The sequence below is a fragment of the Heptranchias perlo genome, chromosome 22 (genome assembly GCF_035084215.1).
Source record: "Heptranchias perlo isolate sHepPer1 chromosome 22, sHepPer1.hap1, whole genome shotgun sequence".
Taxonomy (NCBI): Eukaryota; Metazoa; Chordata; class Chondrichthyes; order Hexanchiformes; family Hexanchidae; genus Heptranchias; species Heptranchias perlo.
In genome coordinates, this window is record NC_090346.1 from 34673100 (window position 1) to 34690641 (window position 17542).

Genomic DNA, 17542 nt, shown 5'->3' on the forward strand with positions numbered 1-17542 from the left:
ACCTGTGCCACCATTCCCCTCATGCAGGAGTTGGACTCCTCCATCCTCTGCGCGATTGTGGAGAGTGCGCGTGGCACCTCTCCCAGTACCTCGGCAATGTGCTAGTGCCCCTCGACGACTCTCCTTTTGACTGGTGGCCCCCTGGGTTCAGCATCTGGGTCCGGCTGAGCAGAGCCTGGAGAAGAGTGCTCCCACCGACGCGGACCCTCCGCGGCTGACCCTGCCACCAGGGTCTGCTCATGCTCACGTGTGCGCGGTGACTCACCATGTGCAATCCCAACTAATTGAGGGGGGGGACCCACCGAGGTGTGTGTATCTGCGCTGGTGGATGCTTGGCTCATATGTGACGATGGACCCTCAGAGACCGGCATGTCGTCTGAGGAATCGCCCTCAATGGACACGGCGCTCTCAGACGGCCCTGTAAGACAACAGAGGCCAATATCAGGCATGTGGCCAAATGTTGCGGTGCGGCAGATGCCATGTGATGCTAAGGTCATTCGCGATCATAAGTGCTGAGTGTCAGCTTTCCCTTACCGGACGTTTCTGCAGACCCAGCCTCGCCATCCGCCACGGACAGGCAATGTAGCGTGTGGCTAATCTCCAACGCCTCCACCTCGGCGTCCGTCAGAGCCACCTCGTGTGGCGGGCCCCCTCCGGTGCGTGCCCTTTCCCGGGCGTTCTTGCATCTCTTCTCCTGTGATGGCAAAACACAAAAGCGTAATTGAGTGATGATTGCATTGTGAGACGCTTCAAGCATTGGTGTGGGTGGGTTGAGCGTGTGGCAGATGGATGGGAGGATGCGTGTGCCACATGGCCATCCCATTGTATGGGGATTGGGGTGTGTGGTAGTGGTCGAGTGGGGACAGGGACGGTGGGTACGTGCAGGCAGGGTGAGGATTGTTGCGGGAGCGCTGTGGTGTCAGTGCAGATGGGGTTGTGAGGTGTTTGAGGTGATGTGGAAGACGGAGTGTGGCAGAGTGCGTTAGTGTACTCACTTTCCCGGACCTGGTGAGGTCATTGAATCTCTTGCGACACTGTATCCAAGTTCGGGTGGTGTTGCCCCTGCTGCTGACCTCCGACGCCACCTCCTCCCATGCCTTCTTGGTGGCGGAGCCAGGGCACCTCCTTCTGTCACTGGGGAACAGCGTCTCCCTCCTCCTCCTTACCCCGTCCAGCAGCACCTGGAGGGCGTGGTCTGTGAAGCGTGGAGCAGCCTTACCCCTGGGTTGATCCATATTGCGCTACCTCTTGGTTGTGGCTGGAGGGGCATTGGTGGACTGCCCCTTTAAATAGAGCTCCACCATCGCTCAGACGTCACTGCGCATGCGCAGCCCGCCGGCGCGCAGCTGAGAAGCGGAGACCCCGTAACTGACGGCTAATTACCTCAATTATCCTGCGATCGCACGCGGGACGCACTCAATCCGCACGCCGCGTTTTTCACGCGCCTGAAGGACCACCCGCCGAGAACCCGCACCCCTGGTAAAATCGGGCCCAAGGAGTCTGCAAAGGATATAGATAGGTTAAGTGAGTGTGCAAAAATTTGGCAGATAGAGTATAATGTGGGAAAATGTGAACTTGTCCACTTTGGCAGGAGGAATGGAAAAGCAATATATTATTTAAATGGAGAGAGATTGCAGAACTCTGAGGTACAGAGGGATTTAGGTGTCCTCGTACATGAATCACAAAAAGTTAGTATGCAGTTACAGCAAGTGATTAGGAAGGCAAATAGAATGTTGTCATTTATTGCAAGGGGAATGGAATATAAAAGTAGAGATGTTTTGCTACAGTTGTACAGGGCATTGGTGAGACCACATCTAGAATACTGTGTGCAATTTTGGTCTCTTTATTTAAGAAAGGACATAATTGCTTTAGAGGCGGTTCAGAGAAGGTTCACTTGACTGATTCCTGGGATGTGGGGGTTATCTTATGAGGAAAGGTTGGACAAGTTGGGTCTGTATACACTGGAGTTTATAAGAATGAGAGGTGATCTTACTGAAACATATAAAGATCCTGGGGGGACTTGAAGGGGTAGGTGCTGAGAGGATGTTGCCCCTTGTGGGAGAGACTAGAACTGGGGAACAGTTTAAAAATAACAGGTCTCCCCTTTATGACAGAGATGAGGAGAATTTTTTTCTCTCAGAGGGTCGTGAGTCTGTGGAACTCCCTTCCCCAGAGACTGGTAGAGGCAGGGTCATTGAATATTTTTAAGGCTGAGTTAGATAGATTCCAGATTAACAAGGGAGTCAAAGGTCCCATTAGGTAGACAGGAAAGTAGGGTTGAGGTCACAATCAGATCAGCCACGATCTTATCAAATGGCAGAGCGGGCTCGAGGGGCCGAATGGCCTACTCCTGCTCTTAATTCGTATGTTCGTATGTAAATTAATCTAGTCTTTGTGAAAATATATGATCATCAAAGTCAGTTGCAAACCTTTTAGTCTTTCCTTCGCAGCATTCTTCCCGTGTTCAATATACTGTCGTTGTGATAATAGTATGAATTCCTGTGGGTTAATTGTATTGTATTTATGCAGACTTGATGAAGAAATCGCACATAAGAATAATGCTCTGAAGAAAATTCGTGAGTTGGAAGCCTTTATATCAGATCTTCAAGAAGATCTAGACTCCGAGAAGGCAGCTCGCAACAAGGCTGAGAAACATAAGAGAGATCTAGGTGAAGAGCTGGAAGCCCTGAAGACAGAACTTGAAGATACTTTGGACACTACAGCAACACAGCAAGAGTTGAGGTACAGCAGATTTTTTAAATAGATGCAATATATCAAGCAAATATGTCTAAACGCTTCCACAAACTATTAGAATAATAAGTTGAATTTCATAGTCAGTGGAGGGAAATTCCACACAATAATCTTTAGACCTTTGAACCTGTAAACAATATTTACAAGCTTAGACACAAAGATTTTGTAAATTTAATGCAAAATATACTTCTAATAAAACAACTTGTTACATAATTGAAGACTTAATACAAATATCACCTATAGATCTGTTTGTATGACAAAATGGATAAAATCTTATGAGAAATATCAATGTAACTTAGTTGGGATAACTCAGACCATAGATTATTTCTTATTTCTTACGGTCAGAGCTAAGCGAGAACATGAGGTTTCAGAGATGAAAAGAGCTCTGGAGGAAGAGACAAGAACACATGAGGCTCAAATTCATGAAATGCGACAGAAACATGGTCAAGCTGTAGAAGAAATAACAGAACAGCTGGAGCAAGCAAAGCGGGTACGTGAGAAATGAATGGCAACAAGACCGACCCACCGAGTATAAACACAGTTTATAACTTTGGAAAAGGTTTTCTAACAGTCAGCATCTTAAAAGGTCAATGATAAAAAACATGGCAGAGTATTTTCTATTACCAGAAAGAAGCCAAGACAAGAAATGTCTTAAATTTCAAGGATGTGCCCATTGTTGAGCAAACTGTTTGTACTTTCCTAAACTAAATGTTCTCTACATTCTGCAGGTTAGAGCTAACCTTGAGAAAAACAGACAGGCTCTTGAAAAGGAGAATAGTGAGCTCTCAAATGAGGTCAGGGTGCTGTCCACAGGTAAAGCAGAAATAGAGCACAAGAAGAAAAAATTGGAGAACCAAGTGCAGGAGTTCCAGGTCAAGGTGGCTGAAGGAGAACGTGCTCGGAATGAGCTCAACGAGAAAGTGCACAAGTTGCAGGTCAGTGTGAACTTTCTTACACGGATTGGAAGTTCATGTGTATTTGTTAAATAAAGGGTTTGAGATAGTAAATGGAATATTTTAATATAATTCATTACAGTCGACTTTAGCCCCTGTCAAATCGCCCAACCGAGCATTCCGTTTGGGAAGTCAGAAATGTTAACTGGTGCCTAGAAGAATTCTTCTACCTCATATGTTGTTTGTAGAATAATGAAAGTTGTATTTTTTGTCAATGGGGTTCAAAATGAAATCAGGGTTCCCCTGACAGCTTGGAGTGCTTTGTGTGGTACCAAGCTAGGAAGCCTAGGTTGAATCATTGGTTGTGTTAAATTAGCTGATTGCAGCTAGGGGTGGCAGTTGGTGCCCTGCAATTGGCCTCGGTGCTCCTAGGCCAGGAAAGAAAGAAATCCGGCAGCTTCCTGCTCCTGGTTGCTATCCATTGACTTGATGGAAAGTCCATTTGTGCGGATGACGCGCAAGGACAGGATTGGCTTTGGCCATTATGCCCTCCCCAGTGTGATAGAATAGCTTGCCAACACTTACTGTCTAGTTTCACGCATGAAGAATGGATGCCTGGGTATGGTATTTGCAGGCCACCAACGCAACTGTACCCAGCATGAATCAATTCCTTTAGGAAAGGAGGGAAGAAAATTGGAACAAAAGTAAAAATAAATGACTCCACTAATTATATACTTTGACCTCTTTTTTCCTATAGAGTGAGCTTGACAATGTTACCACCATTCTTAATGAAGCTGAGAGTAAGTCAATTAAACTTGCAAAGGATGTGTCGAGTCTTAGCTCCCAGCTTCAGGACACACAGGTAAGTGTGATATTACAAAAGGATATTACAAAAACTATATAGATTATAGTATAAAGAAATGTAGATTCATTTATTTTTTTCCATCATCATCCTTTTAAAAAATGATAAGCCAGATTAATGAGAATTTGATTATAAACGTTTTTCTTCCTTCAGTCTACATAAATTTTTTAAATCATTTTTATTCTCCTTGACTATAATATTTTATTAAGTTTATAAGCTCAAAAGTAAATTCTTGGAGCTCTGAGTTTTTGTACAATAGCTGAGCATGCGGAAATAATGCCTTTGTGAAAAAAAATAGAATTTATTATATTGACCAGTTAAGTTATATTTTCAGTCTATTATAAAACAATGCACTTTGTTCTGTTTTTCTGCAGGAACTACTCCAGGAAGAGACTCGGCAAAAACTGAACTTGTCCACTCGTTTGCGTCAGTTAGAGGATGAAAAGAACAACCTCCAAGAGCAGTTAGATGAAGAGGGAGAAGCTAAGAGGAACCTAGAACGCCAGATGTCCTCTTTGACAGTGCAGGTACATGAAGCTTTTGCAGTGCCATTTAGGCCAGCCTAGACCACCTAGGTATTACCTTTCAAACCAGCAAATTCTGTACACTACCTGGAATCTAAATCACATGATTACAGCAAATTTATTAGCTTCTTTATAGATCTCTCACCTGAAAGAATTCTTTATCTGCTATCATTGGATAAATCAAGTTGCTTTGATTAAAATTATATTCATTTAATTGACATAATTATTCAAAAGAAGTTACAGTATACTTCCCAAAACGGCTCCTTAACCTTTGAGATAGAACTTGAACATGTGCACAGAACAACTTTCTAGATTCTTATACTGCACAGACGTCAACTTTCCTCCCTCAGCCAACAGATTAACTGATCATCTACTGTTTGTGGAATCTTGCTGTGCACAAAAATGCATTTTTTTTTTTTTGTGTTGTTATAACAATATTTTTTGTGTTATTTGTGTTATAATAACAGTAGCTGCACTTCAGAAATAATTCATTGGTTGTGAAGCAATTTGGAACTTGCTGAGTACGTAATAAAGGACTCTATAAATGCAACCTCCTTTCTTACTTGAGCATTGGTTTCCTCATAGCTGTCAGATGCTAAGAAGAAGTTAAATGACGATGCTGTTACACTGGAGGGTCTTGAGGAAGGAAAGAAGAAACTTCAGAGGGAAATTGAAGCGATTACCCAGAACTTTGAAGAAAAGGCAGCAGCCTATGACAAGTTGGAAAAGACAAAGAACAGGTTGCAACAGGAGCTGGATGACCTTTTAGTGGACCTGGACAATCAGCGGCAATTAGTTTCCAATTTGGAGAAGAAACAAAAGAAATTTGATCAGGTAAAACATTTCTGCAGAACAAACAGTTTGTATTTGCCAACTTCAAGATTAGGCGATTGTTTTTTTAAGAGCTTTTATAAATTCAGTGAACATTTCCAATAGGACAGCCTTTTGGAATAAAACTACACAGTAAAATATAGGTGCAGTCAGGCCAGTTAGCTAAGCAAATGTTTTTTATTTTATTCAAATAATTTCAGAAACTGAAATTCATGATTCTGTACATAAAATACTGCAAATTTAAAGCTGTTGACTTGATATAAAGTTAATAATCTACAGTTAAGACATGTGCTTTCTTCATTCTTTCAGATGCTGGCAGAAGAGAAGAATATCTCTGCTAAATTTGCAGATGAAAGGGACAGGGCAGAGGCTGATGCTCGTGAAAAGGAGACAAAGGCCCTGTCGTTGACACGTGCTTTGGATGAGGCTTTGGCATCGAAAGATGACCTGGAAAGAGTCAACAAGCAGCTGCGAGCTGAGATGGAAGATCTTGTGAGCTCCAAAGATGATGTAGGAAAGAATGTAAGTAGAAATGCAGAAGTGCAACATGAAATTCAATATGGGCTGAAGACAAATGGGGAGAGTGAAGTCATCATCAAAATACAGAATACTATCTAACAAACTAACTATTTAGCAAGTATTAAGTGTATGTAATATTGATCTACTGCAGACCAAAGTGCTGATTCCTTTGCACAAGTACATTTAGGTTTCTATTTACAAGCATACAAAATTGACCAGGAAAAGACCAGCTGGTCCATCAAGTCTGCCCCACACCATGATGGCCGGACCATCATGGCTAAACACTTCTTCCATCGCCCAACCTCCCCCCTCCCCCCACCCCCACTCCCCCCCACTCCTCCCCACCCCGCAGCCATGCATTCTCCTGGGAGAGGCAAAAAAGCAGAGAAAAAAAAACCTAGGGCCATTATAGAAAAAAAAATCCTGTAAAATTCCTCTCCGACCCCCTCAGGTGATCAAAACAATTCCAGGAGCTCACATGGACCAAGTGTTATCTATAAAGACACTTGCCTTCTATCTGATGCAATCTCTGCCCCAGCTCCCTCTTGAAGACATGCAGAGAGTCAGCACTCACCACACCAGCCGCCAGTGTATTCCAGAGGCTCACAATTCTCTGGGAAAAGAAGAACTGCCTAACATCCAGTCTATTCCTTCTCTTACATAATTTAAACTCATGTCCCCTGGTCCTCCCCAGCCTGTTAAACTAGAATAATCTATCACTAGAGATGCTATGCTGCCCTTTAATTATTTTGTAGACCTCTATCAAGTCACCTCTAACTCTATGCTGCTCTAAAGTAAATAGACCAAGGTCTTTGAGCCTATCTGAGTAGCTGAGGTTCTTTAAGGTAGGAATCATTCTTGTAGCTCTCCTCTGGACCTTTTCCAAGGCCACTATATCAGCCACTACGTGGGAAGGGACCAAAACTGGGCACAGTATTCCAGATGCGGTCTGACTAGCGACCTGTATAGTGTCAAAATGGTGTCCTTTGAGTAATACTGAATTGGGTTGAATTAATACAACCCAAAACATTGTTAGCTTTAGCTACAGTTTCTCTACATTGGTTATGGACCTTTAGTGATCTGTGCACAATAATACCAAGATCTTTTTCTCTCTGAACCTCTTTCAGTATTCCCTGCAAATGATTCTGTGATGGCCCTACCAACATGAATGACACTACATTTATCTAAATTAAACGCCATTTGCCAACGTGTGGCCCGTTCCCCTAGCACATCTAAATCTTTTTGGATTTGATTTTTTAAAATTCGTTCATGGGATATAGGATTCGCTGGCAAGGCCAGCATTTATTGTCCATCCCTAATTGCCCTTGAGAAGGTGGCACTCCTCTACCATCTTAATCCTTGCGCAGATTTTGGTGTCATCTGCAAACTTACTTACCATACTCCTAACACCGCTTTCCAGGTCATTAATAAAGACCGAGAAGAGTAGCAGGCCTAGGACTGATTCCTGCGGGACATCACTAGTAACATGTCTCCAAGCTGAATCACATCCGTTAACTACAATTTTTTGGCTGCGGGATTGGAACCAATTCCTAAACAAGCGTTTCAAATTTCTACTGATGCAAGATTCTATCTTGTGAAGTAACCTAGTGTGAGATACCTTATCAAAGGCAATTTATCAATTTGATTAGCGTTAATAACAAAATGGAGCTTTAATGTCTGCAAAGCTCCAACCAGATGGCCTAAAGCTTAAGCCCCTGCTTCAACAGACATTGGTTTTACCTGCCATCATTCAGCAGCATTTAACTATTCTCAGAGGGCTACAAGTGGAAAGGTGCTTCATCGTGGGAGAAGGACACATTGGCAGGTCCAGTCATGTTCTGTTCCTGACCAATTCATGGGCCACGTTGCTCCATGGCAGTAGGAGGTAGCGCTGAGGCCCATAACAGAGGGAGATAGCAGAAAAAAGACTTGGAACTTACATCCAAAATAAATCTTAACAGGCACATACATATTTTCCCCACTCTAACTACACCATGGTAAAGCAAAGTTTTAAGATCTAAGGTGTGTTTGAGATAATGATTTTAGCATCATAAACTGAAAGCATAGTGCTGATGTTTAGAAAATTATTCTTGCCTCTATGAAAGACAAAAGGGTCTTTCACAATTTTTCTTTTTGTCTGGAAGCTATTCTTTCTAATAATTTATTACCACGCATTATTCCTTTGTACTGAAGGTCCATGACCTGGAGAAGTCTAAACGTGCCTTGGAGCAGCAAGTCGAGGAGATGAAGACCCAGTTAGAAGAGCTTGAAGATGAGCTCCAGGCAACAGAGGATGCTAAGTTAAGATTGGAAGTGAATTTGCAAGCCCTGAAAGCACAGTTTGAGCGGGAACTGCAGGCCCGCGATGAGCAGAATGAAGAAAAGAGGAGGCAGCTTGTTAAGCAGGTACGATGATTGACCAAAATTGAACTCATGAACACAACACATTCAACATTCAAGTTTCTGACCTGATAAATTATCTACTTTGGCTTCAAGGTAATGCTCCCATTTGAATAGGCATTGCTATATTTAATGGGAAATCAAGTTTCCTCTCTGCTATGGGCAGGAGAACGCATGTGCTACTGATCTATAGGGTTTTGTGCAGCCATTTTTCTTCACTTTTAAAATAGTGCCAGGGAATTTCATAGTTTTGAGATGGTCACTGAGATCAAGTGAGAAACATGAAACATAATTATACAAAATAGTGAGATTCCCAGCAGTCGTTTTAAAATAAAACCTGTATGCAGCACCAATGCTGAGATTTGGATAGCAGACATTAAAGGGTGTTTTGACCTGGTGGTAAGGTGGGAGGGAACAAGAGTGAAAAAAAGTGAGAAGCAGAGAGAGGGAGAGATTGAAGGAGAGATAACCAGAGAAAACTAAAGATAATGTTGCTGACAGGCCCGAGTATGCATCATAACATCATCTATTTAAATTTCATCCAAATAGACAACAGTAAGAATTATGGGAACTGGCTGTTTTTGTAATTTAAATTTGTATAGGGTTAGTTATGTAATTTGGATTAATATTAGAAGCTATGTCACTACAACAAAAACAAGGTCAGTGTTGAGTTCTTTACTGAGACTCTCTGAAATTAATATTAAACCAAGCTTTGAATTCATAATAAATTATTTTAAAATTGGTGTGAACAATATCTTTCCCTTGATTTACAAAATAAAGCATATTGGCTCCTGAGTTAGTAAATAAATTGCATTAGAAAAGAACAAGTACTTTCATAATCTCTCCTTTGTGGCAGAGATAGAAAGAAATCAAACATAACTCTGCTTATTAATAATCAGATTTCCATTGTTGAAATAAATAGGTTTGCCCCTTCCAATTGATTTTTTCCCTTCCTTTTCATCTTGCTGTGCCATGCACCATTCACTGGCAGAGGAAACAGGCAGGTGACTTAGCCCAAGGTGTCTGTCCATGCTGGACATAAACCAATTTCTAGAACATGTATGAGTGCATCTGAAGTGACCCATCCTCCTCCCTGTGAATTCAGTGCATGTATCCATACACCAGTCTTCACCAGCCTTTCTGTATTCCATCTATGGCACACCTGAGATTGGGAATCATGGACATGATCTGATATCCTACAGTTTTTGTGGGAGTGTCCTATACCACCATAGCCGTGAAACCTTTTAGTATGATGCAAAATAAGTTGCCTTCTACGTGAATCTGTGCACAATATTAACCATGATAGTCGATCAACATCAAAGCTAGGATTAGATATACTTACAATATGACATACATACATAGAATGCAGCACAGTATGAATAAACTGTGTTTAATTGTAATTTTATTCAAAATCTATCTGAATATTTCATTTTTTTTCTATTTTTACAGTGAAAATAATAAACAACTTAAATCATATTTTCTGCATGTAACTAATGAAGTAATACAATAAAACCAAAGGCAAGACTTTTCAGAATGATGGAAAGAAAATGGTCTGATGGAATTTAGATATAATAAAAACATAAGTGACATTAAATAATGGAAGGTGTTCTCCTTTAAGCAGGCCAACTGTTATCCCTTCGACGTCAGATCGGTGATGTTGTATCACTTATCTCATAGTTAACGCAGTGGCTTTACTAAGGACACATTTTCAGGGTAATTCTAAATGCAGGTGACTAATAAAATGACTGTAGGATTGCAGGGTCAGCAAAACAAATTTCTGAAGGGGATAAATATTAAAGTCACCACATCAAATGTTGTTTACACTTAGGTCCACGAACTTGAAACTGAGCTGGAAGATGAACGTAAACAACGCACAATGGCAGCTGCCGCCAAGAAGAAGTTAGAGATTGATTTAAGTGACCTTGAAGGCCAGGTTGAAGTTGCCATCAAGGGCCGCGAAGAGGCTATAAAGCAACTAAAAAAACTTCAGGTGGGTGATTAAAGTATGATCAACCAGAACCATTTGAAAATTGATTGGTTTTAACCATACCAAGGATTAAGCAGTTTTCACTGATAGCTTTATATATGTGAAACTACTATTAATCATGGCATGGTTTCATTTATGTAAAGAAGCATTGTTCTGAAGTCCCACCATTAAATCTAAAAGATTGTAATACATAATCTAGATTATTAAAAACAAAATGTCTATGTTTGTCCATTTTAAGACAGCTGATTGGTTTGTGTGAACAAGTGAACAGTCATGTGTTTATTATGAAGATGGAGCATAAAATAAATCGGTAAGGATTAAATCTCAGCAAATAAAGTTTCTGCTTTGTTCAACAACAGGCTCAGATGAAGGATTACCAGCGTGAACTTGAAGACGCTCGGAACACCAGAGAAGAAGTCCTGGCTCAGGCTAAAGAGAATGAAAAAAAAGCCAAGAGTCTGGAGGCAGATCTTCTCCAACTCCAAGAGGTAAACATAAGGAAATAAATGAGGTCATAAAGGGAATTACCCTTGTAAGTCTCTAGTCTGAAAGGCAGTTTCTTTGTTGGGCAAGGTATGACGCAAAACTAAGGACAACTTATTAACAACGCCACCAGAATGTTTATTGGAAGGAAAGAGCAGGAATATAATTATTTGATGGTGTAGAATTGAGTTGATAAGCAGTAAAGTGATAACAAATACCCAGAAATTTCACTAAATAAGGTACAAGACTAAATTATCAAGTCATAGCATTTAAACAAATTTCAGAATATCTTAGACAGCCATGCATTTTTTTTTGTTAAAGGGACACTCCAGTCTATTCTTAAACCAAAAAAAACAAAAGGAAACAGTCAAAGTCTAAAATGTGATAATGCCTGAATGTTCAGTAGGAGGTGCCTTAATCGGAGCAGCAGCATTTGGTTTCTTGTAAAACATGATTATCACAGTAACGTCTCCAATGTGTAGTTTTCCTTTTGTTTAAATTTTTTTTTTCCCTCCTTCGAAGGATTTGGCAGCTGCAGAACGCGCTCGGCGTCACGCTGAACAGGAGAAGGAAGAATTAGCAGAGGAGTTAGCAGCCAACATATCTGGAAAGTGTGTACCAGAAAGATCTTTACAGAATTGCAAGACTTAATTTTAGTAACAATACAAAAAAAGCGATGACCAGTGACTCTTTACACCACATTAAAGTGACTGATGTGCTTTCATGACTCGGTCACCATAGCCATGAAGTGAGAAGTCATGTGGTAGATTTGTTTTCAACCTCATCTGAAAGTATTACATTATATTGAATAAACCAGTTGACAACACTTCAATCAGGATCTAAATATTGTCCCGCAACATCACTTCACAGAGGTTTTCTGGAATGCAATTTTACTGTATTGGTGGATTTGGGTGTAAATGTAATTAATTGTTTGGAATTCAAATTTATCTTTATCATGTAAATGTAAAGAAAATAGCTCCCCAGTCTTCATGAAATATAAAAGTTAGATGCAATAAAATGTATAATGCTTTCTGAAACCTCTAAATCAGTTTGTCATTCAATGTGATCAGGCACTGATGGACAAAAGATCCAGCTGCATTTTTTTAATTTTACAGGTCTGCGCTTTTGGATGAGAAGCGACGTCTGGAGACTAGAATATCGCAGATGGAGGAAGAGCTGGAAGAGGAACAAAGCAACCTGGAAACACTGAATGACCGTCTCAGGAAAGTTATACAGCAGGTAAGGTGGTGGAGAAATTCAGAATCACATCAGCTCATTTAATCTAACATCTCCTCGCTGTGATCACATAAAGCAGATAATTGGACTGTTGATTATCCAGATGATTAGAAAATTTTCAAAATCAGTTAGCTAATCAGTAATAAAATTATATACAAAAACATATGCACATTGTAACTCACAAACTAAATATTGTGAATATCCCACACAAAGTTCCTGTAACTACATAAATAGAAATGAGATGATAACCACAAACCTTTTCATGACAGGGTGGTGATATTTATGTACTGGAAAACTTACTGTGACATTGCTCACAGTAATTCAGATGATTCACTATTTAATAAGGACATGAATGTTATACTATGTAATGCGCACTATATTATTCTGCTGCTAAACTGGGCCGTAACTCTAAGGCTGCAAGCTTCAGGTAAACCAGAGTTGAATTGTTGTTTAGTGAGCGAATTTTTAGAGTGGAAAGTGCATCTGAATTTCAGACTGCAAGTCAATGAAGGGCTTTCCTTCTGTTTTGTAAAGATTGTTACAACGTTACAAAGATGCAAAAACAAAGTGTGACATCTAGTGTGTGATGGAGGTGCACTGGACACAAGAAAATATATAACTTTCCAACTCACCTATGCTTTAAATAAGCACCTGCTCACCTGCACAACATTAATTGTCACCCACATTTTTAATATACATACACTTAATGTCTTGCTTAGTTTAACGGTGTATTTTACGTTAAACAAATAAATACTTATGACAGTTTAAAACAAGGTGTGGAGATGCCGGTGATGGACTGGGGTGGACAAATGTAAGGAATCTTACAACACCAGGTTATAGTCCAACAAATTTATTTTAAAATCACAAGCTTTCGGAGATTATCTCCTTCGTCAGATGAATGAATGAAAAGGTTCTCAAATCGCATATCTTATACTATGTTGGGACAGCATCACACCAATCAAAAGGTGTCGTTGTTATTCAAACAGGCCAGTCACGGAGAACAGCACGTCCCAGTACACTAGATATACATTGTGTCTATTAAACAGGCAGGCAGAAAGAAACTCAAAATAGCAGCGAGAGAGAGAGAATTTTTAAAAAACATATAAATTTTTTCCCCCTTTTTGCTGGTGGGGTTACGTGCAGCGTGACATGAACCCAAGATCCCGGCCGAGGCCGTCCCCATGGGCGCGGAACCCGGCCACCAACCTCCGCTCGACGATTCCGCGTTGTCGCGCGTCTCGAAGGCCGCCCTGGAGAACGCCCACCCGAAGATCGGTGGCTGAATGTCCTTGACTGCTAAAGTGTTCCCCGACTGGGAGGGAACCCCCCCGCCCGGCGATTGTTGCGCGGTGTCCGTTCATCCGTTGTCGCAGCGTCTGCATGGTCTCGCCAATGCACCATGCTCCGGGGCATCCCCTCCTGCAACGTATGAGGTAAACAACGCTGGCCGAGTCACAGGAGCACGAACCATGCACCCGGTGGGTGGCGTCCTCTCGTGTGATGGTGGTATCCGTGTCGATGATCTGGCATGTCCTGCAGAGGTCGCCGTGGCAGGGCCGTGCGGCGCCGTGGACGCCGCCCTCCCGAAAACTGGGTAACTTGCTGCGAACGATGGTCTGTTTGAGGTTGGGTGGCTGCCTAAAGGTGAGCAGTGGAGGCGCGGGGACGGCCCTAGCGAGGCGCTCGTCGTCATCGATGACACGTTGAAGGCTGCGGAGAACATGGTGTAGTCTCTCCGCTCCAGGGAAGTACCGGACGACGAAGGGTACTCTGCTGGCCGCATCCCGTGTTTGTCTTCCGAGGAGGTCCCAACATAGTATAAGATATGCGATTTGAGAACCTTTTCATTCATTCATCTGACGAAGGAGATAATCTCCGAAGGCTTGTGATTTTAAAATAAATTTGTTGGACTATAACCTGGTGTTGTAAGATTCTTTAGTTTAAAACAAGGCACCGACTGCTTATCATCATGAACCACGTTCACAAGATTTTCTACTTTGCTGCTTCCCCAATTACCTTCTCATCTGTCATTGAATGCACGGTTAACATTTCATTGTGATTAACCGAACATGCATGTCTGAAACTCACCCACTGCGACAGTACAGAGGCAGGACACCGGGTTTGATTCACCAGTCAGTGTGTAAGAGAAGCTGTTAAAGGCTGACTTCAACCATGGGAGCAGCTGCACAAAGTTTTTATGGAAAGAGAGGAATGGAAAAAATGCATTTGCGAGTCCCAGATATGCCTCAGAGGTTATCTACACCCCAAAGTTTTTGGGAACCTAAAGTAGTCCCCGCGTGCCCGGCCAATTTGGCTACACTTCACTTAGTTAAGCCTTCACCCTCATAAAATTATCAGGTTGAAATGTCTGCGAGTTCAATTCCAGGGATAGTTTATACTCAACGTCATGGGCTTTTCATATAGGCCACCAGACGGCACACTACAAAGAAGTACAGTGCATCAGCTCAAAGCAGAAGCAAATTGCCTCAGCACGGATCCTCAGTACTAAATATAGAATTACATTTGTTTACCAGCACACTGCTCCACTTCCCAACCACCACCACCAATAATTGGTACAGACAAATAGAATCACCCTTTCTCCATCATTTCCTGCAGCAAGTGATCCCTCTAATGACTTACAAGGTAGCAACGTTCTCCTGGATAAAAGCAGATGCATATGGGTGAACAGCCCCTCGGAGGGGAATGAAAAAGAAATAAGATTTGGTGCAGATAAAAGAGTTTACACAATCAGCTCATTCAAACACCAATGATATTGGTAGAATTTGACCAGAGAACCTAGCAAGATAGGTTACTCACTGGGTACTCCTGAGTTAATCCTTTTTCAATAGGATTCTCCGAGCAAGTGTTCTAGATTGAATTTTGGGTGTAAAACCAGAGTGCATCGTCTGTTAAACCTGGTTTTAAAATAACACTTATGTCATTCAAGAAAAGCTTCCAAAACCCATAATTGCCATTGTGTGTGTGGATAAAAGCTGGACAGTATAACAAGCACACATACTTCATAAAGTTTCTGACGCAATGTAAAATGAATTCAAAAAAAGGAAAAAAGTTAGAAAATTCCATGCAGCATGAAAATGCCTTTTCTAAAGAAAATCAATGCTTCTTGTTGCTGTTATTTTTCTGCCACTACGTTTGTGAATTTTTACAATGTTTCTTTTTAATTGTCAGTCTGAACAGATGTCCAATGAACTGGCCGCTGAGCGCAGTGCAAATCAGAAGAACGACAGTGCTCGCCAGCAGCTCGAGAGGCAGAACAAAGAGCTGAAGGCCAAGCTGCAGGAAATGGAAGGGACAGTCAAGTCCAAGTTCAAAGCAACAATAACCTCTCTGGAGACAAAGATCGCCCAGTTAGAAGAGCAACTCGAGACAGAAGCAAAGTGAGAGCACCTGGCATGGCTGTCTGTCTTTGTTTTGCTCAGTAATCTTTATTTGCAGGTGTTATACTGCATTTAGTTTTCTTCTGTTACACGAGGTATAAGAAATGATGAATCCAAAACAAAAACTGAATGACCTTCCAATATATTAATGCTGCAGCTTTAAGATACTCCAGATTTCCCTTAGTTTGGCAAGAAAAGCATTATGGTTTTCACGGTGAGGGATCACTGTAGTCAAAGTGCAATACACAATTATACCATGTATAATTTTTTTCCTTGATATTCCTAGCTTAAAAAAAGTTGTCACATGATGTACTGCACATTTAGGTATGTGTTGCTGTTCCCTTTATATTCCTGTTATCTGCAAAATATAGACAATCCACCCACCACCTTCAAAACAAAGGTTGCAAATTGAACATTGTATTTCAGATCAATACACCATAAATAGGAATAAGTAATAACTGGCAAGTAGCTTAAGGGAATCGTTGAATTTTGGCAATTGCACGAGTGCCCATAAACCAATTAAGCTTCACTCTTGTGGTTTGTGTGTTTGAACCATTATGGGATTAAGCCTTGTACCTCCCTGTGTGTACACTGGATTACTTTTCTACAGACTGTACATTTCTACAGATCGTACACATGAATAGACTGGTTAGTTTTTTTTTTAATAAGACAATCCAGTTGGTATTAAAATCTAAATAGCAACTTGCTCTTTGTTATGTTAGGAAATCTTGATGTAATTAAATTCGATACAAGTCAGTCACAAGCCAGACAAATTGTTCTACTGCAACTGATAGGCTTTAGTAGTACTAATTGCCATGTTACTAGAATAATGTTTCTTAATCTGTTTCACATGGTACATCTTACTCTTCAGGGAGAAACAAGCAACCACCAAGGTAGCTCGTCGTACAGAGAAGAAACTGAAAGAGATCCTGATGCAGGTGGAAGATGAGCGAAGACATGGGGAGCAGTATAAAGATCAGGTAATGTTGAACTTGCCAAAAACAACCTTGTACTTATACAGCACCTTTCATGACCCCAGGACACCCCAAAGTGCTTCAATCAAACTTTATTTGTATTAAGTTAGGAACTGTTCTAAAGACTGAAATCACTATCAGAGTGAATAATTTTGGAACTGTATTTCCTATCTCTTGCAAAGGATAATTAAGAATTTTAGTTACAACCAACATATTGTGCTGGTGCTCAGAACTTTCTGATAAACTTTAAATATGTTAAGTATCTGTATAATATTATGAAAATATAATGGGGCTGATAATGTGATTGGGGGCAGATGACGGATCTCCACATTAACTGGGGCAGAGCTCTGAGCCTGCTGTACAACCAGTACGCACCATGCATGCCTACATGGTTGCAAAGCAGTGTGTATGCTAGGAGCCTACACACAGAGCATGTGCATGGTTCATCAAGACACCAATTTTAATTTTAATGAGAGGTCCTGCACATAATGCAGCAGGACTACTCGATTCCATTTCAAACGGGCGCTGCAACAGAGGCCGCAAAATTATTGGCTTCTCTATTTAAAGCCGGCTCCTTTGGTTGCTGCCATTACCTGCTGCATATTTTCCCTGTAAGGCTGCTGTTACAAATTCAGGTCTGCCAGAGGTACCTTCTCGGGTTCAGCGATGTCAGTCGTCCCCATA

General features: G+C 41.3%; 1 protein-coding gene across 3 annotated transcripts in view; it reads left to right on the forward strand.

Moving 5' to 3' along the window:
• Window positions 1-17542, forward strand: part of LOC137340636 (myosin-11-like) — a 149866-nt gene that overhangs the window by 123605 nt on the left and 8719 nt on the right. For all 3 annotated transcript variants that reach the window (XM_068003223.1, XM_068003224.1, XM_068003225.1), the window contains 14 exons: window positions 2530-2742; window positions 3097-3241; window positions 3480-3686; window positions 4402-4506; window positions 4881-5033; window positions 5616-5864; window positions 6171-6383; window positions 8574-8786; window positions 10609-10770; window positions 11127-11255; window positions 11773-11861; window positions 12366-12489; window positions 15676-15884; window positions 16756-16864. In XM_068003223.1, coding sequence (XP_067859324.1) covers window positions 2530-2742; window positions 3097-3241; window positions 3480-3686; window positions 4402-4506; window positions 4881-5033; window positions 5616-5864; window positions 6171-6383; window positions 8574-8786; window positions 10609-10770; window positions 11127-11255; window positions 11773-11861; window positions 12366-12489; window positions 15676-15884; window positions 16756-16864 — 2320 coding nt within the window. The remainder of the gene's footprint in view (window positions 1-2529; window positions 2743-3096; window positions 3242-3479; window positions 3687-4401; window positions 4507-4880; window positions 5034-5615; window positions 5865-6170; window positions 6384-8573; window positions 8787-10608; window positions 10771-11126; window positions 11256-11772; window positions 11862-12365; window positions 12490-15675; window positions 15885-16755; window positions 16865-17542) is intronic.